At 36.6% G+C, this 16,951-nt stretch overlaps 1 protein-coding gene across 1 annotated transcript in view; it reads left to right on the forward strand.

The window, feature by feature from the left end:
- Nucleotides 1–16,951, forward strand: part of DECR1 (2,4-dienoyl-CoA reductase 1) — a 65,600-nt gene that overhangs the window by 6,863 nt on the left and 41,786 nt on the right. Inside the window, exons 2-5 of the mRNA XM_004474738.5 lie at nucleotides 4,190–4,392; nucleotides 5,603–5,660; nucleotides 5,778–5,864; nucleotides 6,854–7,001. Coding sequence (XP_004474795.2) covers nucleotides 4,190–4,392; nucleotides 5,603–5,660; nucleotides 5,778–5,864; nucleotides 6,854–7,001 — 496 coding nt within the window. The remainder of the gene's footprint in view (nucleotides 1–4,189; nucleotides 4,393–5,602; nucleotides 5,661–5,777; nucleotides 5,865–6,853; nucleotides 7,002–16,951) is intronic.

Genomic DNA, 16,951 nt, shown 5'->3' on the forward strand with positions numbered 1-16,951 from the left:
TAAGGATAGAAGCGGTCACAGAAGAACACACAGTGAATGGACACAGAGAGCAGACAGTTGGGGTGGGGGAAGAGAAAGGGGGGAGAAAAAAATACTCATGTATCAGTCAAGCATCCAGTGTCTTTGGATTTTGTTTTCTTGGTTGTGAACCTTTAAGTTCTCAACACTTTTCATAGCACTTTTAAGATACTATGATTTATGGTCATTGGAAATTATTTCTTAAAAACAAGTGACAAAGATTTGTATCATGTCTGCAGAAGACTTCACGTGTCTGTATCTGTCACTGTCTAATGGAACTGGAACCTGACCAGTCAAGTGTTACATCCAATAAAACAGTCACTGATTGGATGCCACTTTGGTGCCAGGATCTCTATTATAGCGATGAACAAGGTGCTGGTCCTGTCTTCCTGAGTGCTCACAGGCTGGTGGGGGCATCCCAGAGCATGGTGGCTGGAGGGGTTCAATGTGTTTTGTTGTTTTTTTTTTAACAGAGGTGCCCTGCACAGTTGTTGATACTTTTCCTTGACTTTGAAAGCTGATTTTGATAGGTTGAGAAAGAAGGGAGGTATAGTTCAGGCTGAAGAGAAAGTGCGAGGAAAAGCCAGAGGGTAAAAGTGCTTGGCAAATTCCAGGAATGTCGAGGTATTGGTTGAGGGTAGAGAATACATGTGGTGGAAATGTTAGAAAGTGGCTCTAGGAAGGGAAGATGAGGACATAGTGTGTAATGGCTTGAATATTATGCCTAAGGTGTTTTGATTCTTGTCCTTTTGACTTTCGAAAGTATCCATGATTTTGAAGGATATGATATTAATGTGGAGGCCTATTCAATAGTGATGAAGATGATGATAGCTCAGCTCAGCTCTATTTAAATATTAACTTGTTCAGCCTTACAACTTCTGTATAGGGGTCTATTATTAGATGATATGACACATTTGAAACTGGAGTTTCCTAATAATGCTTATTTCATGTAAGTGAGATTATTATAGAGTATCTGTACTTTTGTGTCTGACTTATTTCACTCAACATGATGTCTTCAGGGTTCATCCATGTTGTAGCATACGCCATACCTTCATTCCTTTTTGTCACCAAATAATATTCTGTTGTATTTATGTACCCCATTTGTTTATCCATTCATCCATTTGGGGATACTTGGGTTGTTATGAACATCCATGAACAAATACCTGTTCGAGTCCCTGCTTTCAGTTCTTTTGGGTATATACCTAGAAAAGTGATTACCAGGTAATATGGTAAACTATTTTTAACTTTCTGAGAAATTGCCAAACTGTGTTCCACAGTGGATGTACCATTTTACATTCCCATCAACAATATATGAGTGTTCGTATTTCCCCACATTTTTCCAACACTTGTTATTTTGTTGTTGTGTTTTGTTTTTTTTATATAGTAGCTGTTCTAGTGCATGTGAAATGGTATCTTATTTGTGGTTTTGAATTGCATTTCCCTTATGGCTTACGATGTTGAGCATTTTTTCATTATGTTTTGGTCATTTGCATAGCCTCTTTAGCGAAAAACAGTTATTTTTATAGAAACTTGTTTTACATGGTCACTAAACATCTCCGGAAAAATTAATCTTCATATGAGTGGTGTAATTTCCATTTTCAAAAGACAAGTTATTTCTAGAAAACCACAAAGCAAGATTTGAAAATCTTTGAAAGCCTGTTTTGTATCCACTTTTTATGATTCTAAAAGAAATGGCCAAAGTGCTATTTTAGGTTACTCAGAATGTTTCTTTCTAGAAATAATGGATTGAATACATTATAATCCTCTGATATCTGCTTCTCTCTGTGGATCTTAATATTGAATTGAACAGCTTGCTTTTAGGCAGACAGATAGCTTGAATTTAACCTTCAATGGCATATGTGCAATGAATCATCAGAGAATAATGTGTATTGAAAAGTCACATTAATTCCTTCACTTTTGGACTGGTGGGGAAGGGTAGAGATCAATATTGATCAGATCAAATTAGGTAAATGAGACTGTGGCATGTAATGACCTGTTACATTAGGGACATTTGTTAGGAATTGTTATCACCAAATGTGATTTTTACCTTTATATTCTTTCCTCTACCAGCTAGAAGGTTCAGAAAATATTTAAAAATTGAAAAAAAAAGTTTGTATACAAATGTCTTCCTTAATTTCCTTATCTTTCATAAAGCACCACATCAACTTCTCCACACAAATCAGTGCTAAGTAAATAAAAATTCATGGTAGAGCCTTTGGCAAATTAGAAAACATTTTTTTCCATTATTCCTGAGTAATGGAAAACTTATCAGCCTCTTTGCGCAAACTCCCTGATTCATCATCTTAATGTAATAGTCTTGGAGGCGCGTGACAGCCCCTAAGTAAAACTGCCATTTACGTAGAGAAAGATTATTGTAGGTTGTTTGGATTATCATGCCTAGTTGAAAGCAAGGCATGATAAATGGCTTTGTTATCATGAAGATTAAAGGTAATAATCAGCATGAGCATAATTCATCTTCACCAATTATTATATATATTCTTAAATTTTGTTTTCTAATAATGTTTTTAAAAAAGCAAAGTATACTTATTTGATACATTTTGACTATACTAAAACCTAATAAAAAAAAATGAACAAATCATCATCCATAATCCTATCACCTAGAGATAATAACTGTGTAAGGAAGAACTCTGAAAATCAGATCCCGGGTTTGAGTCAAGTCTTTATTTATCTTCGTGTAAGTTACTTAACTTTTCTCTGCCTCAGTTTCCTCATCTAATGAGATGGAGATAATAATAGAATTTACCATTTAGTTGTCTGTCACCTGGTAAATATTGAATACACTGTCACTGCTATTTCTTTCTAGTCTTTTTTCTAAACACACCTTTTTTACAGTTAAGAATGTACTCTAAGTCCTACAGTATTGTATGTTCTCTAGTTAAGAACATGCTGTCCATTGTTTTTTCATTTAATATCATATCATAAGCATTTTCTTGTGCTCTTTCCAATTGATGAACAGCTTTATCCTAAATCATTGACCACATTTCTAATTATTTTCTTATAAATTTCTGACCAACTGATGGTAGTCCATTTAGCCCATTGAGCTTACAGGCATATTCTTGCAGATTCTGGAACTTTAATCTTACAATCATGACCTCCTGGGGAATATTACCTACCTCATTGATGTGATCAAGACTCACCAGAAGCTCAGTACAGAGAGGGCTTTGGACTGAGCTTGTTTAAATCTTGATTCTGCAACTTGGACAATGTATTTTAGGCTCTATAGGCCCCTCCTGTATAATGGGATAATAATAATACGTATTTCATAAGGTCATTGTAAAGATTAGACAGTTTGCTTTATAATCCTGGCATATGGTAAATACTAAATGAATGTTAAGCTGTATTGTTTATTATTATACTCAACACTTAAAGTTTGTTTCTGTAATTAAATATGAGAGTTTGTCAGTGATATTCATAAGTAATATAAGAGGATAAACTAATAGCATATAAAATGGGGCAATACAGATTTTTTGGGTTCAGAATGGTTTATTTTCCTATTTTAAATATAACAAACATTTTATCTCTTATAAATTTATCAACCATAAGACAATAGGGGATAAGACATTTGATTTAATAAATCTTTATAAAAAACTTAATTTTTTGTCTTCAGTGATTCAAAAAGAGGATATTATTTTAATCCAGATTATTTTTGTGAAAAGACAAAAGTGCTTTATGTTGTTTTTTTAAAGCTTAAATTTAGGCAAACCCTGCAAATAATAATGCTAACATTTATAGAGTGTGTACCATATGCTACACACTGTTCTTAGTATTTTTGCTTATATTACCTCATTCAATCCTTACAACATCCTATAAGGAAGGTTCTACTGTTGTCCCTGTTTTATAGATGAAGAAACTGAGGCACAGGTAAAATAATTTTCTGAGGGTCGTACAACTAAGGAGCAGATTCCAGCCCAGGTAGTCTGGCTTCAGAGCCCATGAATTTATTCCATTAACTTGCTTAACTACAGTCAGGTAGAAAAAGAGTAATAATTGATTTAAGTACGATACCAATATGTTTATATTGAGTTTGTATTAGTTCAAGAATTTAATTAATATTCAATTCAAGAGTAAGTTTTTAAAAATGCACCTCCTTTGTGGGAATATGTGTGTGTGTGTGTAAAGCATTTCGGTTAATTCGTTTTTTTCCCTTTAGTTTTTCAGTTATGGAACCAAAATACTGTATCAAAACTCTGAAGCTATAGTGTCTAAATTCTTTTCACCCCTTCAAAAAGTGATGCTACCACCTAATAGTTTTCAAGGAAAAGTGGCTTTCATTACTGGGGGAGGAACTGGCCTTGGTAAAGGAATGACAACTGTTCTGTCCAGCCTCGGTGCTCAGTGTGTGATAGCTAGTCGGTAAGTCACTCTCAGCAAGTTGCGTAATGCAAGAGAGTCCTTTGAAGAGACAGTTCTGTCACCAAATTGAAAACAGTTTGCCAGAGTAGTTTGATTAGCAAATTAATCTTACAAAAAAATTATCCTTTAGATTATATAAATAAATTTAGGCAAGAGATATTTATAATTTGAGATGATGTGAATGATGAATTTGGAACTGTTGATATATACATTTCCCAAATTCAGTGTTAGAATTTTTTTTTTTTGTATAAGAAGATGAACAGTGCTATATTGAGACTGCTTTGTTTTCAGTGGGAGTGATTATGATTACTGCTTCAATAGTTAATTAACCTTGTACCATGGTAACGGATATAATCCTTCCATTTTCTGTAAGGTGGACAGATATTTTAAAACATCTGTTGTGGTGAATGAGGGATGGGTAAGACCATGTAGAAGGCCATTTTAAAAAAAATTTAGTCATATTTTGGTACCGTATAACTAATTTAGTCATATCTTGGTACCACATAACTAATTTAGAGACAGACCCAAAATCCTATCCCTTCCTACAATTTTGAATGGTGTAAATTTTTGAGTATCCCGATTAGGATTAATCTGAACCACAGTCAGTATGTCATTTACAAAGACACAATTTTTTTTTCAGATGTTTTCCTTTAATTCAAATTGGCTAGGACTTTTAACATTTTTGTTTTAATGTTGTAATTTTTTTAAAAAGAGCTTTAAAATGCTGTTTTCATTGTAATACTATATGATTTATATTCATGGTTTATTTTCATATTTCTTTCAAGGACAAGCGATTCTGAATGTATATAGGTTGTCCAAACCTATTAATTTGGTCTAAAGCCTACTATAACATACCATGAATGTGTTTCCTTTTTAAAACAGGTTTGGACAAAGAGATAGATACAAATGATACAAATGCAATTAAGGAAATGATTTTAAATCTATGCATAGATAATGTTAAAGTACCTAGTTTAAGAATAAACTTTTATAACTTAGTATCAGATATATAAAATTGTTTGAGTTTAACTTTTAGAAAATGAATCCATTCAAACTAATTTATATTGGCTATAGTTTTCATATTTTCTCAAAAATGCTTTTCTTTTTTAACCTGTGGAATCTGTGTTCTTCACTATATGGAATTTAAAAAACTATATATATAATCTGAAGTCATTTAAAAAATGTATTCAAATTACCATGTATTTATTTCTAGGAAGATTGATGTTCTGAAGGCTACTGCAGAACAAATTTCTTCTGAAACTGGAAATAAGGTATATTAAAAACTGTGAATTAATTGGATTTATATCATGTTTAAATAATTTACTCATGTCTTTGGTTTGGGAAATCTGGAAAACATAGGATTCTTTTTTCTCTTTATTATCTTGCAGGTTCATGCAATTCAGTGTGATGTTAGGAATCCTGATATGGTTCAAAACACTGTGTCGGAACTGATCAAAATCGCAGGATATCCTGATGTAAGTGTAGTGGTGATGAAGCCCAAATCCAAGGCACTTGATGTTGATGACACCTACCAAGGTGCACCAAGGAAATAAAAGATTGATTTGAGAAAGTGTGATGTTGAAAAGCCCCTATTTTCTGTAGCTAGGTGAATTGTACTTTCAGATAGCAACTCTCCCTAAAGCAGGTGGACTTGCTCTATTATTTCCTTCCAGGAATACTTTAAAAAAACATTTGCAATCATGTAGAGCAAATTTGATTTCACTTTATAAAATAGGATTAAGAAATAACAAAAGCAGTTATCCAAGGGTACAATATCCAGTTTAAATGATTCATTCTCTTTGCTTTTCCTAATAACTTGATTATCTTTATCAGTGGCAGAGAATAATACAAACAAGGAAAACTGCAGGAAACTCCAGATTTCTCTTTTTTAAGATTTGTATAGGTATTTTGCTATTGTTTGTTTTACATATTATAAAGAAGTCATTTCCTCTTTAAGCCTCAAAGAAATTACTTTTCTGTGTTAAAGATATTTTCAGATAGGCCAATAATATTGAATATGCTATAGAACTAAGCAGTATCTTTCTTGATAGTGAAGAAAAAGGTTACAAGTCACGTGTTCTTTGGGGGCAAGTTAAACCAAAATGATATCAGAAATTAAAAGGCACAATAAAAGAGAGAGAGGAAAAAAAAAGCATTTGTTGAGATTCCTTGAAATTGTGGTTACATGGTAGATATACTTAATTTGCATTAGTTTTTTAAATAATGTATTGTACCCTAATTTTAAAATAGGGGTTAGGATCCTCAAACTTGGTATCAAAGGAGGTTTTTCCAGAGTCAAAAATGTAAAACTGAACCAATCCTTAAGGCATTCTTTCACTGCAGACTGTGAACTTCAAATTCATTGTGTTATTTGGGTTAATAAGTTTTAGAAATAAAAGCCCTTGAGAAAAAAATGTTCTTTCTCATATAAAAGTTTCTGTAACTTGCTTCATTCATTTATTAGATTGTGATAAACAATGCAGCAGGGAATTTTATTTCTCCTACTGAACGGCTGTCTCCTAATGCTTGGAAGACCATAATTGACATTGTTCTAAATGGCACTGCCTTTGTGACACTGGAAATTGGAAAGCAACTAATTAAAGCACAGAAAGGTATGTTTATTCATCACAACTTTATTGCACCCCTACTATGTGCATGTTCTATAATTCTCACAGAAGTCAATGAGACAGTTTTTGTACTTGGACAACTCCTAATTTAATGGGGGAAAAAAGTACTTAAGTATAATTATCATATATTATAATATAAATTATAACAAATGCATCTTTTAAATGCCTTGGAAACCTAAAGACAGGAGGGACTAACTCTGCCTAAGTTTGGTGAACAGGTTGAGGAACAAAATACAACTTGAGCTGACTTTTCAAGATCTCTATTTAGAAAAGGAGGAAGGGAAGGAAAAATAAATATCTATGGATAGAAGCCTGATGAGCCTGGCAGAGGAGAAGTGTTTCAGGAATGAGGAGAAATTTGGTTTTAGGTGGGGAGTGAGAGTAGTTGGAAATGATTTAGGGAAGGTGGGCTAGAGTATAATTGGGAACGTTCCCAGTGCCAAGATAGGGTGTTTGATGTTAATTCTGAAGAAATAGGTAACTATTTCCTTATAGATTTCTTCTGAAGTTCTTTAATAAAGATTGCAAAGACCTTGCAAAGGTTTCTAGCAAAAATGAGGTGAGATGGAAAAGATTAGGGAGATCCAATGTCTTAGTTTGTCACAGGGCTGCTGATGCCAAGTACCAGAAATGGGTTGGTGTTTATAAAAGAGATTTATTTGGGGTAAAAATGTGCATTCCTGAAGCTGTGAAATGACCATATCAGAACACCATCAGGGATACATGCTTTCTCACCAAAGTCAGCTGCCACATGTTGAAGCAAGATGGTGGGTGATCTCTGCCTAGGTCTCTGTCTTCCCCTCCAGGCTCAGTGTCTTGTGGAGCTCAGCTCCCAGAACTCAGCTGTGGGCAACCAGGCATAGGACTTGTTTCTTTCTGGCCTTGTCTCTCAGTCTTGACTGTTCTGCTTTCTTTCCAAGTTCATCTGTGAGCTGTGAGGCATATGGCAAGGCTCGTCTACTGAGCCTTGAGCTGCCCCATGGGCCCAGCCCCTCAGGGGCCTCTTTCTGTGTCTCTGTGCTCTGCTGGTTCCAGATTCCAGGATCTCTCAGGTCTTGGGCTTCTCTATTTTCCTGCCCTCCTCTCTCTCACATAGCAAGATCAGTATGGTGGCTTCCTTTTCCTGTGTCACTCTCTCTGTCTCCGTTTATATCAGCTCCAGTAAGAGGGTAGAGACCCAATCCAAGTCACTCCTCACTGATATAGTAAAATCAAAAGGGTCTCACACTCACAGGAATGGATTGGTTAAAAAAAAAAAATCTTTCTCTTTTTGCTATTATAAACTGTCACACCCACTTAGAAGGGTTTTATTTATCTTTTGGCATGTGGATGGATCATATTCCCCACAAAAGACATGTTCAGGTCCCAACTCCTGGTCTTGTGAGTATAAACCCATTTGTAAATAGGACCCTTGAAGATGTTGTTACTTAAGGTGTGGCCAAACTGAATGCGAGTGGGCCTTAATCCAAGATGGCTGAAGTCTTTATAAGCAAAGGAAATAGGACAGGGAAAGAGAAGTCATGAGATGAGCAAGAAACCAGAAGCTAATGGAACCCAGTGGAGAAAGGAGATGACATCGCCATGTGCATCGCCATGTGACATAAAAGCCAAGGGCCAAGGATTGCTGGCAGCCATCCCTAGACTGCCACAGTCTTCTCGGAGAAAGCTTCATCTTGCTGATGCCTTGATTTTGGACTTCTAGACTCACAACTGGGAGCCAATAAATTCCTGGTGTTAAGCCTGTCCTTGCATGGTATTTGTTTTAGCAGCTAGTATACTAACACAGATGGATAGAGGGGTAAGTTAGTTGACATTAGGAAGATAAGATCACAGGACCTACTAATCACATGAGAAAGTTTTTTGCAGGGCTGAACAGTTTGGATGGTAATACCCTCAGTGAAGTTGAGAACACTGGAGGAACAGATTTAGAGGGAAGCTTCTAGGAGGATGTTTTAGTTTAATACCATGAGCCAACTTTATAGAAGTTCATGAATATATAAGAGTAAAGGCATAGGTACCCAAAGGATGAGTTAATATACATGTATGTCTTGAATCTGTGTACATTTATTAATTTAATAGACAAATATTGATGATTTATAGGTAGTGAGTCCTGTGATGCTTGCCAGAAGCAAGGAGTGTCCTGAATAAATTAGGTTTGGAATTTGAAGGATGGGGGTATTTTCTCAGAAGGTGGAGAGTATTTTGACCAGTGACAAGGAGGAAGAGTCCTTGTGCTCCTCAAAGGATGTCCTTTGAGGCTTGAGGGGAGGAAGGAAGGTGCGGAGCCAGCCAGTTTCCTTCTTCTGGTTCTGAGCCTCTGCCTCATTAGTTCTTCTGGGCAGTTTGGATAATCCTCAAACCAGCATGAGAAAGGTTTTGGGCACAGACAGGGAAGCTAGAGAGGCACTAGCTTTTGTTGTGTGTGTATGCTAAGAGTTTCTATCTTTTCTCCATACCCTCACTGAAATTGAAATCTCAGGTCACTTATTGCTACTACAACAAAGTGGATTGTTTGAAATTTGAAGTTTGGATGTGTATTTGTTAGCCAAAGGGGTACTGATGCAGAGTATCAGAACTCTGTTGGCTTTTATGAAGGGTATTTATTTGGGGTAAAACCTTACAGTTACAGGACCCTAAAGAGCCCAAATCAAAGTTGCTTCTTATTAAAATCTGTTGCCATGTGTGGAAGCAAGATGGTGGGCAATGTCTGTGAGGGTTCATCCTTCCTCTTTCCTCTTAAGGCTCCATGGATCCAACTTCTTTAAAGCTCAGCTGTTTGCAGGCATAAGGCTCATCTTTCTCCCCAGCACTTGTTTCTTTCTGGGCTCAGCTGCTCTGGTCTCTCCACAAGGTCAGCTGCAGATTATCAGGCTCATCTCTCTTCCAGGGGTCATGTCTATGGAGCAGTCTCTCTTCCTGCATATCTGCTTCTGTGTTCTCCTTCTCAGTGCATTTACTTCTGTGTGAGTGTCTCTTTTATTCCCGAGAGGGCTGAGACTAGATGCTGAGTCACACTCTAATGATGTGGTTGGATCAGAGCCCTAATCTTAACATAATTTAATCAGACATTTCAGCTGAATCTAATACAGTCAAAGGGTTATCACACCAGAGGAACTGACCAGTTTATAAATGTAATCTATATTATTTCTTTTTGGAATTCCATACATTATATCAAACTGCTAAAGGGTGTTTTAATTTTTTTTTTTTTATTTGGTTTTCTCAGAAGGGACTGATGATTAGGAAGGGACATGGGAAGGATTATGCTGACTCCTCTCTTCTGCTGCTCTGTTTGAGAAACAGAAGGTCTACTCTCTGAACCTCTCATCTCTTTCTCTGCCTCTATCTGGTTTTCTCTCTCCATCTCTTATTCATCTATTTCATTCTCTGTCTCAGTGTTTCCCTTTTGATTTCTATTTTTCTCTTTGTCTCAGTTTTTTTCATCACTTTGTCTTTCTCTGTCTCATTTTCTCTTTTACTTCTTCCTCTTCCCGTCTCTATGACCCCTGATTTCTGTCTAACTCTTCCATCTTTTCTCATTATTGACCTTCATTTTAACAAAGACTTTGATCTATTTTTATTCACCACATTGTATTAAAATTCTATGGGCTTCATTAAAAATGTATTAGTTAAGATTTATTAAAAGTTGGAAACCAGTTTTTATTCTTCCGAGATTCCTGTCAGTTATTGATGATGTAACCTGACTTTTTAAGGAACTTGTTCCACTGGGCTAAGAAGAGTACTGGTACAGGGTTTATTCTGGTATTGGATCAACAGTCAGGGACTTCAGGTGCTAATGGTCTCTAGTGTGTATCAAAGTGTGGAAACTGGAAGTAAGTTCAGGGGACAGGCAATATAGGTAATTTGTGATCACAGGTGCAGCAGTTTGATATTGTTTATGAATTCCACATATAGAGCTTGGATTATGTTTGCAAACTGGTCTGTTCCTCTAGGCATATTAGATTATATTGGGTTCAGAGGTTTCACTTTTACTTGATTAAATAATGATTAAGGCTTTGATTGGGCCAGTAGAATGTTTCAGCCCCGCTCCTTTGGTAGGTGGGGACTCACAGAGAAAACGACATGGCAGAAGAAAAAGTTAGAGTTTCAATCCTGGAGCCCAGGAAGTAAGCACACAGAGAAGCAGATACATGAGGAAAGAGAAAAGCTCCATTATACACACATAAACACATAGCAGAGATCCCAGGAAGAGAGATGAACCATTAGCCTGATAGTCTACAACTGGCCTTGTGGAGAGAGCAGAGCAGCTGAACCCTGAGAGAAATGAGGCTCAGAAAGGTGGTGGTGGGGGGGGCAAAGGGGGCGAGGGATAAGACTTATCTCAGCCTGCAGCTGAGATTGGAAGAAGATGGTACCACGGAGCCTTAGGAGGAAGAGAAAGTCTGAACCCTTGCAGCCATTGGCAGCCATCTTGCTCCAACATGTGGCAACAGACTTTTGTGAGGGAAGTAACTTATGCTCTATGGCCTGGTAGGTGTAAGCTTCTACCCCAGATAAATACCCTTTATAAAAGCCAACAGATTTCTGGTGTTATGCATCAGTACCCCTTTGGCTAACTAATACAAAAGATATTATGTGGTCTGGCATCTAGAAAGTCAGAATAAGATGTCTGGGATATCAGATCAGAGATGATAACAGCATCAGCAACTGGAGGATAGAAGGTCTCTTGCTGGGGGCAGGAATTGGTAACAAAGTGCACTCAGGAAGGGGACAACAGATGACTGACAATCAAGGGAACTGTGTCCTGGGAAGTGGATGTGGCTCAGGCGATTGGGCTCCCTTCTACCACATGGGAGGTCTGTGGTTTGGTTCCTGGTGCCTCCTGAAGAAGACAGTGAGCTGGGGTTTTGGGTGGGTACAGCAAGCTGACGTAACAAGATGATGCAACAAAAGACACAAGAAGAAAGGCACGATAAGAGACACAACAAAGCAGGGAGTAGGAGTTCCCAGTGCCTCCTAAAGAGGACAAGCAGAGGGAGCTGGGATGATGGGCAGGCATGATGAGCAGACATGACAAGATGACAATAAAAGTCATGAAGGAAAAATAATGAGAGGTACAACAAAGCAGGAAATAGAGGTAGCTTAAGTAATAGGCACCTCCCTCCCACAGTGGAGGTCCTGGGTTCGGTTTCCATACTTCCTAAAGAAACAAAGAAGATGAACAGACATAACAAGTGTAAAACAACGATGGGGTGGGGAGAGATAAATAAATAAAATAAATCTTTAAAAAAAAAAAGAACTGTGTCCTTAGCAGAGATAGAGTAGCCAGAATTAGAGGGACGTTGTTAATATGTGTCTCCATGGTTGGGAGCAGATGTCACTCAGTGGTTGAACACCATCCTCCCATACATGATGTCCTGGGTTCAATCCTTTAAAAAAAATACATCTCTATGGAGTACTGAAGCAAAATTAATAATTGTGAACAAATAAGAGATTAATGAAACTTCTAAGGACATTAGCCCAATGTTCTCCTTTTGCACGCAGATTAATAAATAAATGACTGGTACATATTGGGAAGTATATTAAAAATATCATGCTAAGGTCTATTCATCAGTAGAATATCATGTATAAGTGTAAAAACTGAGTAAATACTACAGAAAAGGGAATCTAATTTTATTAAAGAATTGAGAGAACCTGCAGTGAGGAAAGGCTAAAAGCAAGAATAATATGTTGTTTGTTTTTTTTTTCCTAAGAGTCTAGTCACAAAGGATATGGATAGAGTAAACATTGAATTTTTCCACCAAATCCTAGCTCACTTGGAAGCAATCATCTGAAACTCACAAGAGGTGGTTTTAGAACATATAATGAAGTATTTTTATTGAAGTAGGATTAATAATACTTTATACCATTATATTACCTTATAATTTATAAAATGCTTTCAAGTACCACTGTGGAAACAGTATGAAACCTGAGAGTGTTATAAACTGAAATACAGATAGATCCAAGATTAAGTGAAGGCATAATATAGCTCTAATATATTATTTTTAGTTTGTTAAAATTGAGGAAAAATTTAGATAGTGCAATGTGCAGCTCTTATGTGTATAAATTAATGAGTTTTTATAAACTTATACACTTATGTAGCCATTACCCTAGTAAAGACACAGAACTTTTCTATCATCCCCACAAATTCTCTTGCCACCTTCTAGGCAGCCCTCACCATAAATCTTTGGCTCATTTAAAAAAAAAATTTTTTTTTTTATTTTTAAAGAAGGTTTGTATTACATAAATGTTGCATAAAAATATAGGGGATTGCCATATGTCCCACTCCCTTTCCCTCCCACATTTTCCCATATTAACAACATCCTTCGTTAGTATGGTACATTTGTTACAGTGGAAGAACACATATTGAAGCGTTGCTACTAACCATGGTCTATAATTTATGTTATAGTTTACATTCTGTCCCACACAGTTTTGTTGGTTATGACAAAATATATAATGGCCTGTCTCCATCATTGTGAGGTTATGCAGGACAATTCCAGGGTCTTGAAAATGCCCCTATATTAAACCTATTCTTCCCTGTCTCTCCCCTCAGAACATCTGTTGACCACTGCCTTTATATCAATGATAAGAGTTCTTCCATTGCTAGAATAATAATAAGTCTATAATAGAATAATAATAAGTCTGCTTTAGTCCATTGTTCATTCCCCAATCTTGAGGGTTTGGGAATGGTGATGCCCACTCTGTTTCTAATTTAGAGGGGACCTTAGATCCTCATGGGCAGATGGATGGAACTATCTTGCTTGCAGTTTCAGACATTCTCTGTTCCTTGGAATGGGTATTGCGTATCATTATCTCCTTGTTAGTTGTCCTGGGTGAGTCAAATGAACTGGAGAGTTGGTGTTGCAACTCTGCTGAGATTCAGGGCTCAACTGGCATATGAATGGACCAAATGTTTAAGTCTTTGGAACATATATCTAACAAGTATAGTGCTAATTATAGGTTCAGATAAAAGGGGCGGAAGGACCATGTGTAGGGAGACTATAAATGAGTCTAACTCTGTTACACTGGGGAGCATAAATTCCCAAGTAAGGCCCACTGGCAGTGTGCTGAATTCCTGAGCTTGTCTGCCCTGCTTATAGTGTCTGGATATCTCTAGTAGAGCGTGCTGTTTGAGGCACTGTTTACTGTGGCAGTCAATGAGATCCTGCTGAGATGTGCATAAGTGGATTGATGTCCTGACTCCCTTTGAAATCTCTTATACATAAAAACTCATTTGTATTTAATATTTCCCCCCTTGGTCAGTCTTTTTCCAGATGCATTGTTAGTTGGTACTTGGTAATAACCCTTTGGTGCCAGGGAGGCTCATCCCTGGGAGTCATGCCTCACCTGGGAAGGGTGTGTGGAGGTAGTGCATTTATATGCTGAGTTTGACTTAGAGGGAGGCCACATTTGAGTAAACCAGAAGGAGGTTTTTAGGAGGTAATGCTTAAGCTATGTTTCAATTGCACAAGAAAAATTTTGTAAGTACAGTCATCAATATCAAGGGCCTGGCATAATGGTCTGTCTTCCTTTACTAGGCATTGCCCTTGTGCTCAGGGGATAGTTGTCATCTGGTTAGAGAATGTAGCAGAACTCCCCAGGATGGGAATCAATATTCTTTTGGTTATTTTGTGGGTCTCCAGTCACTGAGACAACACCCTGTGAACACTTGAACATATTCATATGCCTTAGAGGCATGCGCCAGGTGCACCCCTCCCCATCGCAGACATTCTGCTTGAGTGATCCTCCCCTGCCAGAGTTGTGCCCCTTCTGTGGTCCAAAATCTCTCCAAAAGCTAACAAAATAACCAAATAAAATTAATAAGAAAAGAAAATATAGTTTTTAAAATAGCAAATAAAATACAAAATTTAAAAATTTGAAATAATATAAAAAAATTTTAGACATTATCTTTCATCACTGTAAGATCTGTTATCTTGTATGTACAGTGACATTTTCTTCCATATATTCCCCCCGTGTCTTGTTTTTTTCATTTTATCTTCTAAGAAGCTTTAGGTTACAGAAAAGTCACATAGAAAATATAGGGGATTCCTATATACCCAACACCTACGCCCCTTTTCCCACTCTCCCTTATTAATGACATTTTACATTTGAATGGCACATTTTTGATATACAAATATTGAAACATTGCTACTAACCATGGTCAATTGTTTATATTATGGGTTACATTTTGGGTCATACACTTTTATAGATTTTGACAAAATGTAAAATGACCTGTATCCATTATTGGAAGATTGTGCAGAAAATTCGAATGCCTTAAAAATGCCCTATGCTCCATCTATTCTATTCTTTCCTCTCTCTCCGTTCAGAACCTACTATAACTACTAAGTTTCAATTTTTATAGAATAAGATTCATATTTACTTGCAGTAATATGAGGGCTTGACATATTGGTCTGTTTTCTTTTATTAGGCACTGCTTATGTTCTCAAGGGATTTTGTCCCTCTAATTGAGAATATAGCAGGACTCCCCAGGATGGGAGTTTAATATTTTCTCCTTTACTGTGTGTGTCTCCACCCTCTAAGATAATGCACTGTGACATATTCTGTGGAAGCATGTCCCAGTGCACCCTATGCTGTATATGCCCCCAAACCCAATGCCCTACACCAGTAACCCTTCCTTGCCCTATTTGCCAAAAGAACATTCCCAACATTGTAATTTTAACCACAGACCTTCAAATCCTCAGAATTCAACTCGTCCTTCCACCAACCCTTCCTCCAGTTCCATAGTCCAACCCAACCCCCTACTCTACTCCCCCTCACAGACCAGAACCGCTGAACCCAATCACATCACTGCACCACTCTCACCCTATCCGCTGCCCAAACACCCTTCCACCTTATCATAGATTTTGTCCTTATGGGCATGGCTCACCGCCCTCTACTCCCTTTCTGTCTGCTGTAAACCCGTCTTCTGGACTCTAGCTCTGTGAGTCTGCTCAGTTTGCTTAGGTCATATTTTAGCCCATTTTTTATTGGATTGCTTATGTTTTTTTGAGTGATTTGTAGAAATTCTTTTTACAATCTAGCTTTTTTATTTTGTCAGATAAATATATTACAAACACTTCCTCTCAGTCTGTGGCTTGCATTTTCATTTTCTTAACAATGTCTTTTGATGAGTAGAAGAAAATTTAAATTTGGATGAGTCTGTCAAACTGTTTTGCAAACTGGTTGTACCACATTGCATTCCATCCTCAATTTATACGTTTCAGTTACTTCGCATTCTTGGCAACACTTGTATTGTCATTCTTTAAAAATTTTGGCCATTCTAGGGTTATGTAGTGGTTTTAACTTTCATTTCTATAATGATTAATGGTGTTTAGCATCTTTTCATGCTCTTATTCATGATTTGTATATTCCCTGATGAAGTGCCCTTTCAAATCTTTCGTCCATGTTTTTATTTCAGTGTTTGTTATCTTGGTATTAAGTTGAAACTTTTTTTTTCATGTGTTCTAAAAGCAAGTCCTTCATCAGATATATGTTTTGCAAATAATTTCTCCCAGTTTGTGGCTTATCTTTTCATATTCTTAATGTCTTCTGAACAGAAAGATTAAAAAAAATAGTTAATAGTTTCTTTTTAACAAATACATTTTATTGATACATATTAATAAAGCATAAATCAATCCAAGGTGTACAATAAGTGGTATTCGGTATAATCACTTAGCGGTGCATTCATAATTTCAATCATTTTTAGAGCATTTTCATTATTCCAGTAATAATAACAATAATAGTAATAAAAGCCAAACAAACAAAACTCACCACCTCTCAATCTGTTTCTGCTTTCCCTGCCATACATAGCTGCCATTCTGCTTCCTTCTTTCCAGAATATGTGTATTTATATTTTGTAAAGGTCTTATATATGCAATATCACTTGTATTTTACATGAGGCTACACTGTTATACAGTCCCATGTTGCATTTTTTAGCT

This window comes from Dasypus novemcinctus, chromosome 14 (assembly GCF_030445035.2).
Source record: "Dasypus novemcinctus isolate mDasNov1 chromosome 14, mDasNov1.1.hap2, whole genome shotgun sequence".
NCBI lineage: Eukaryota > Metazoa > Chordata > Mammalia > Cingulata > Dasypodidae > Dasypus > Dasypus novemcinctus.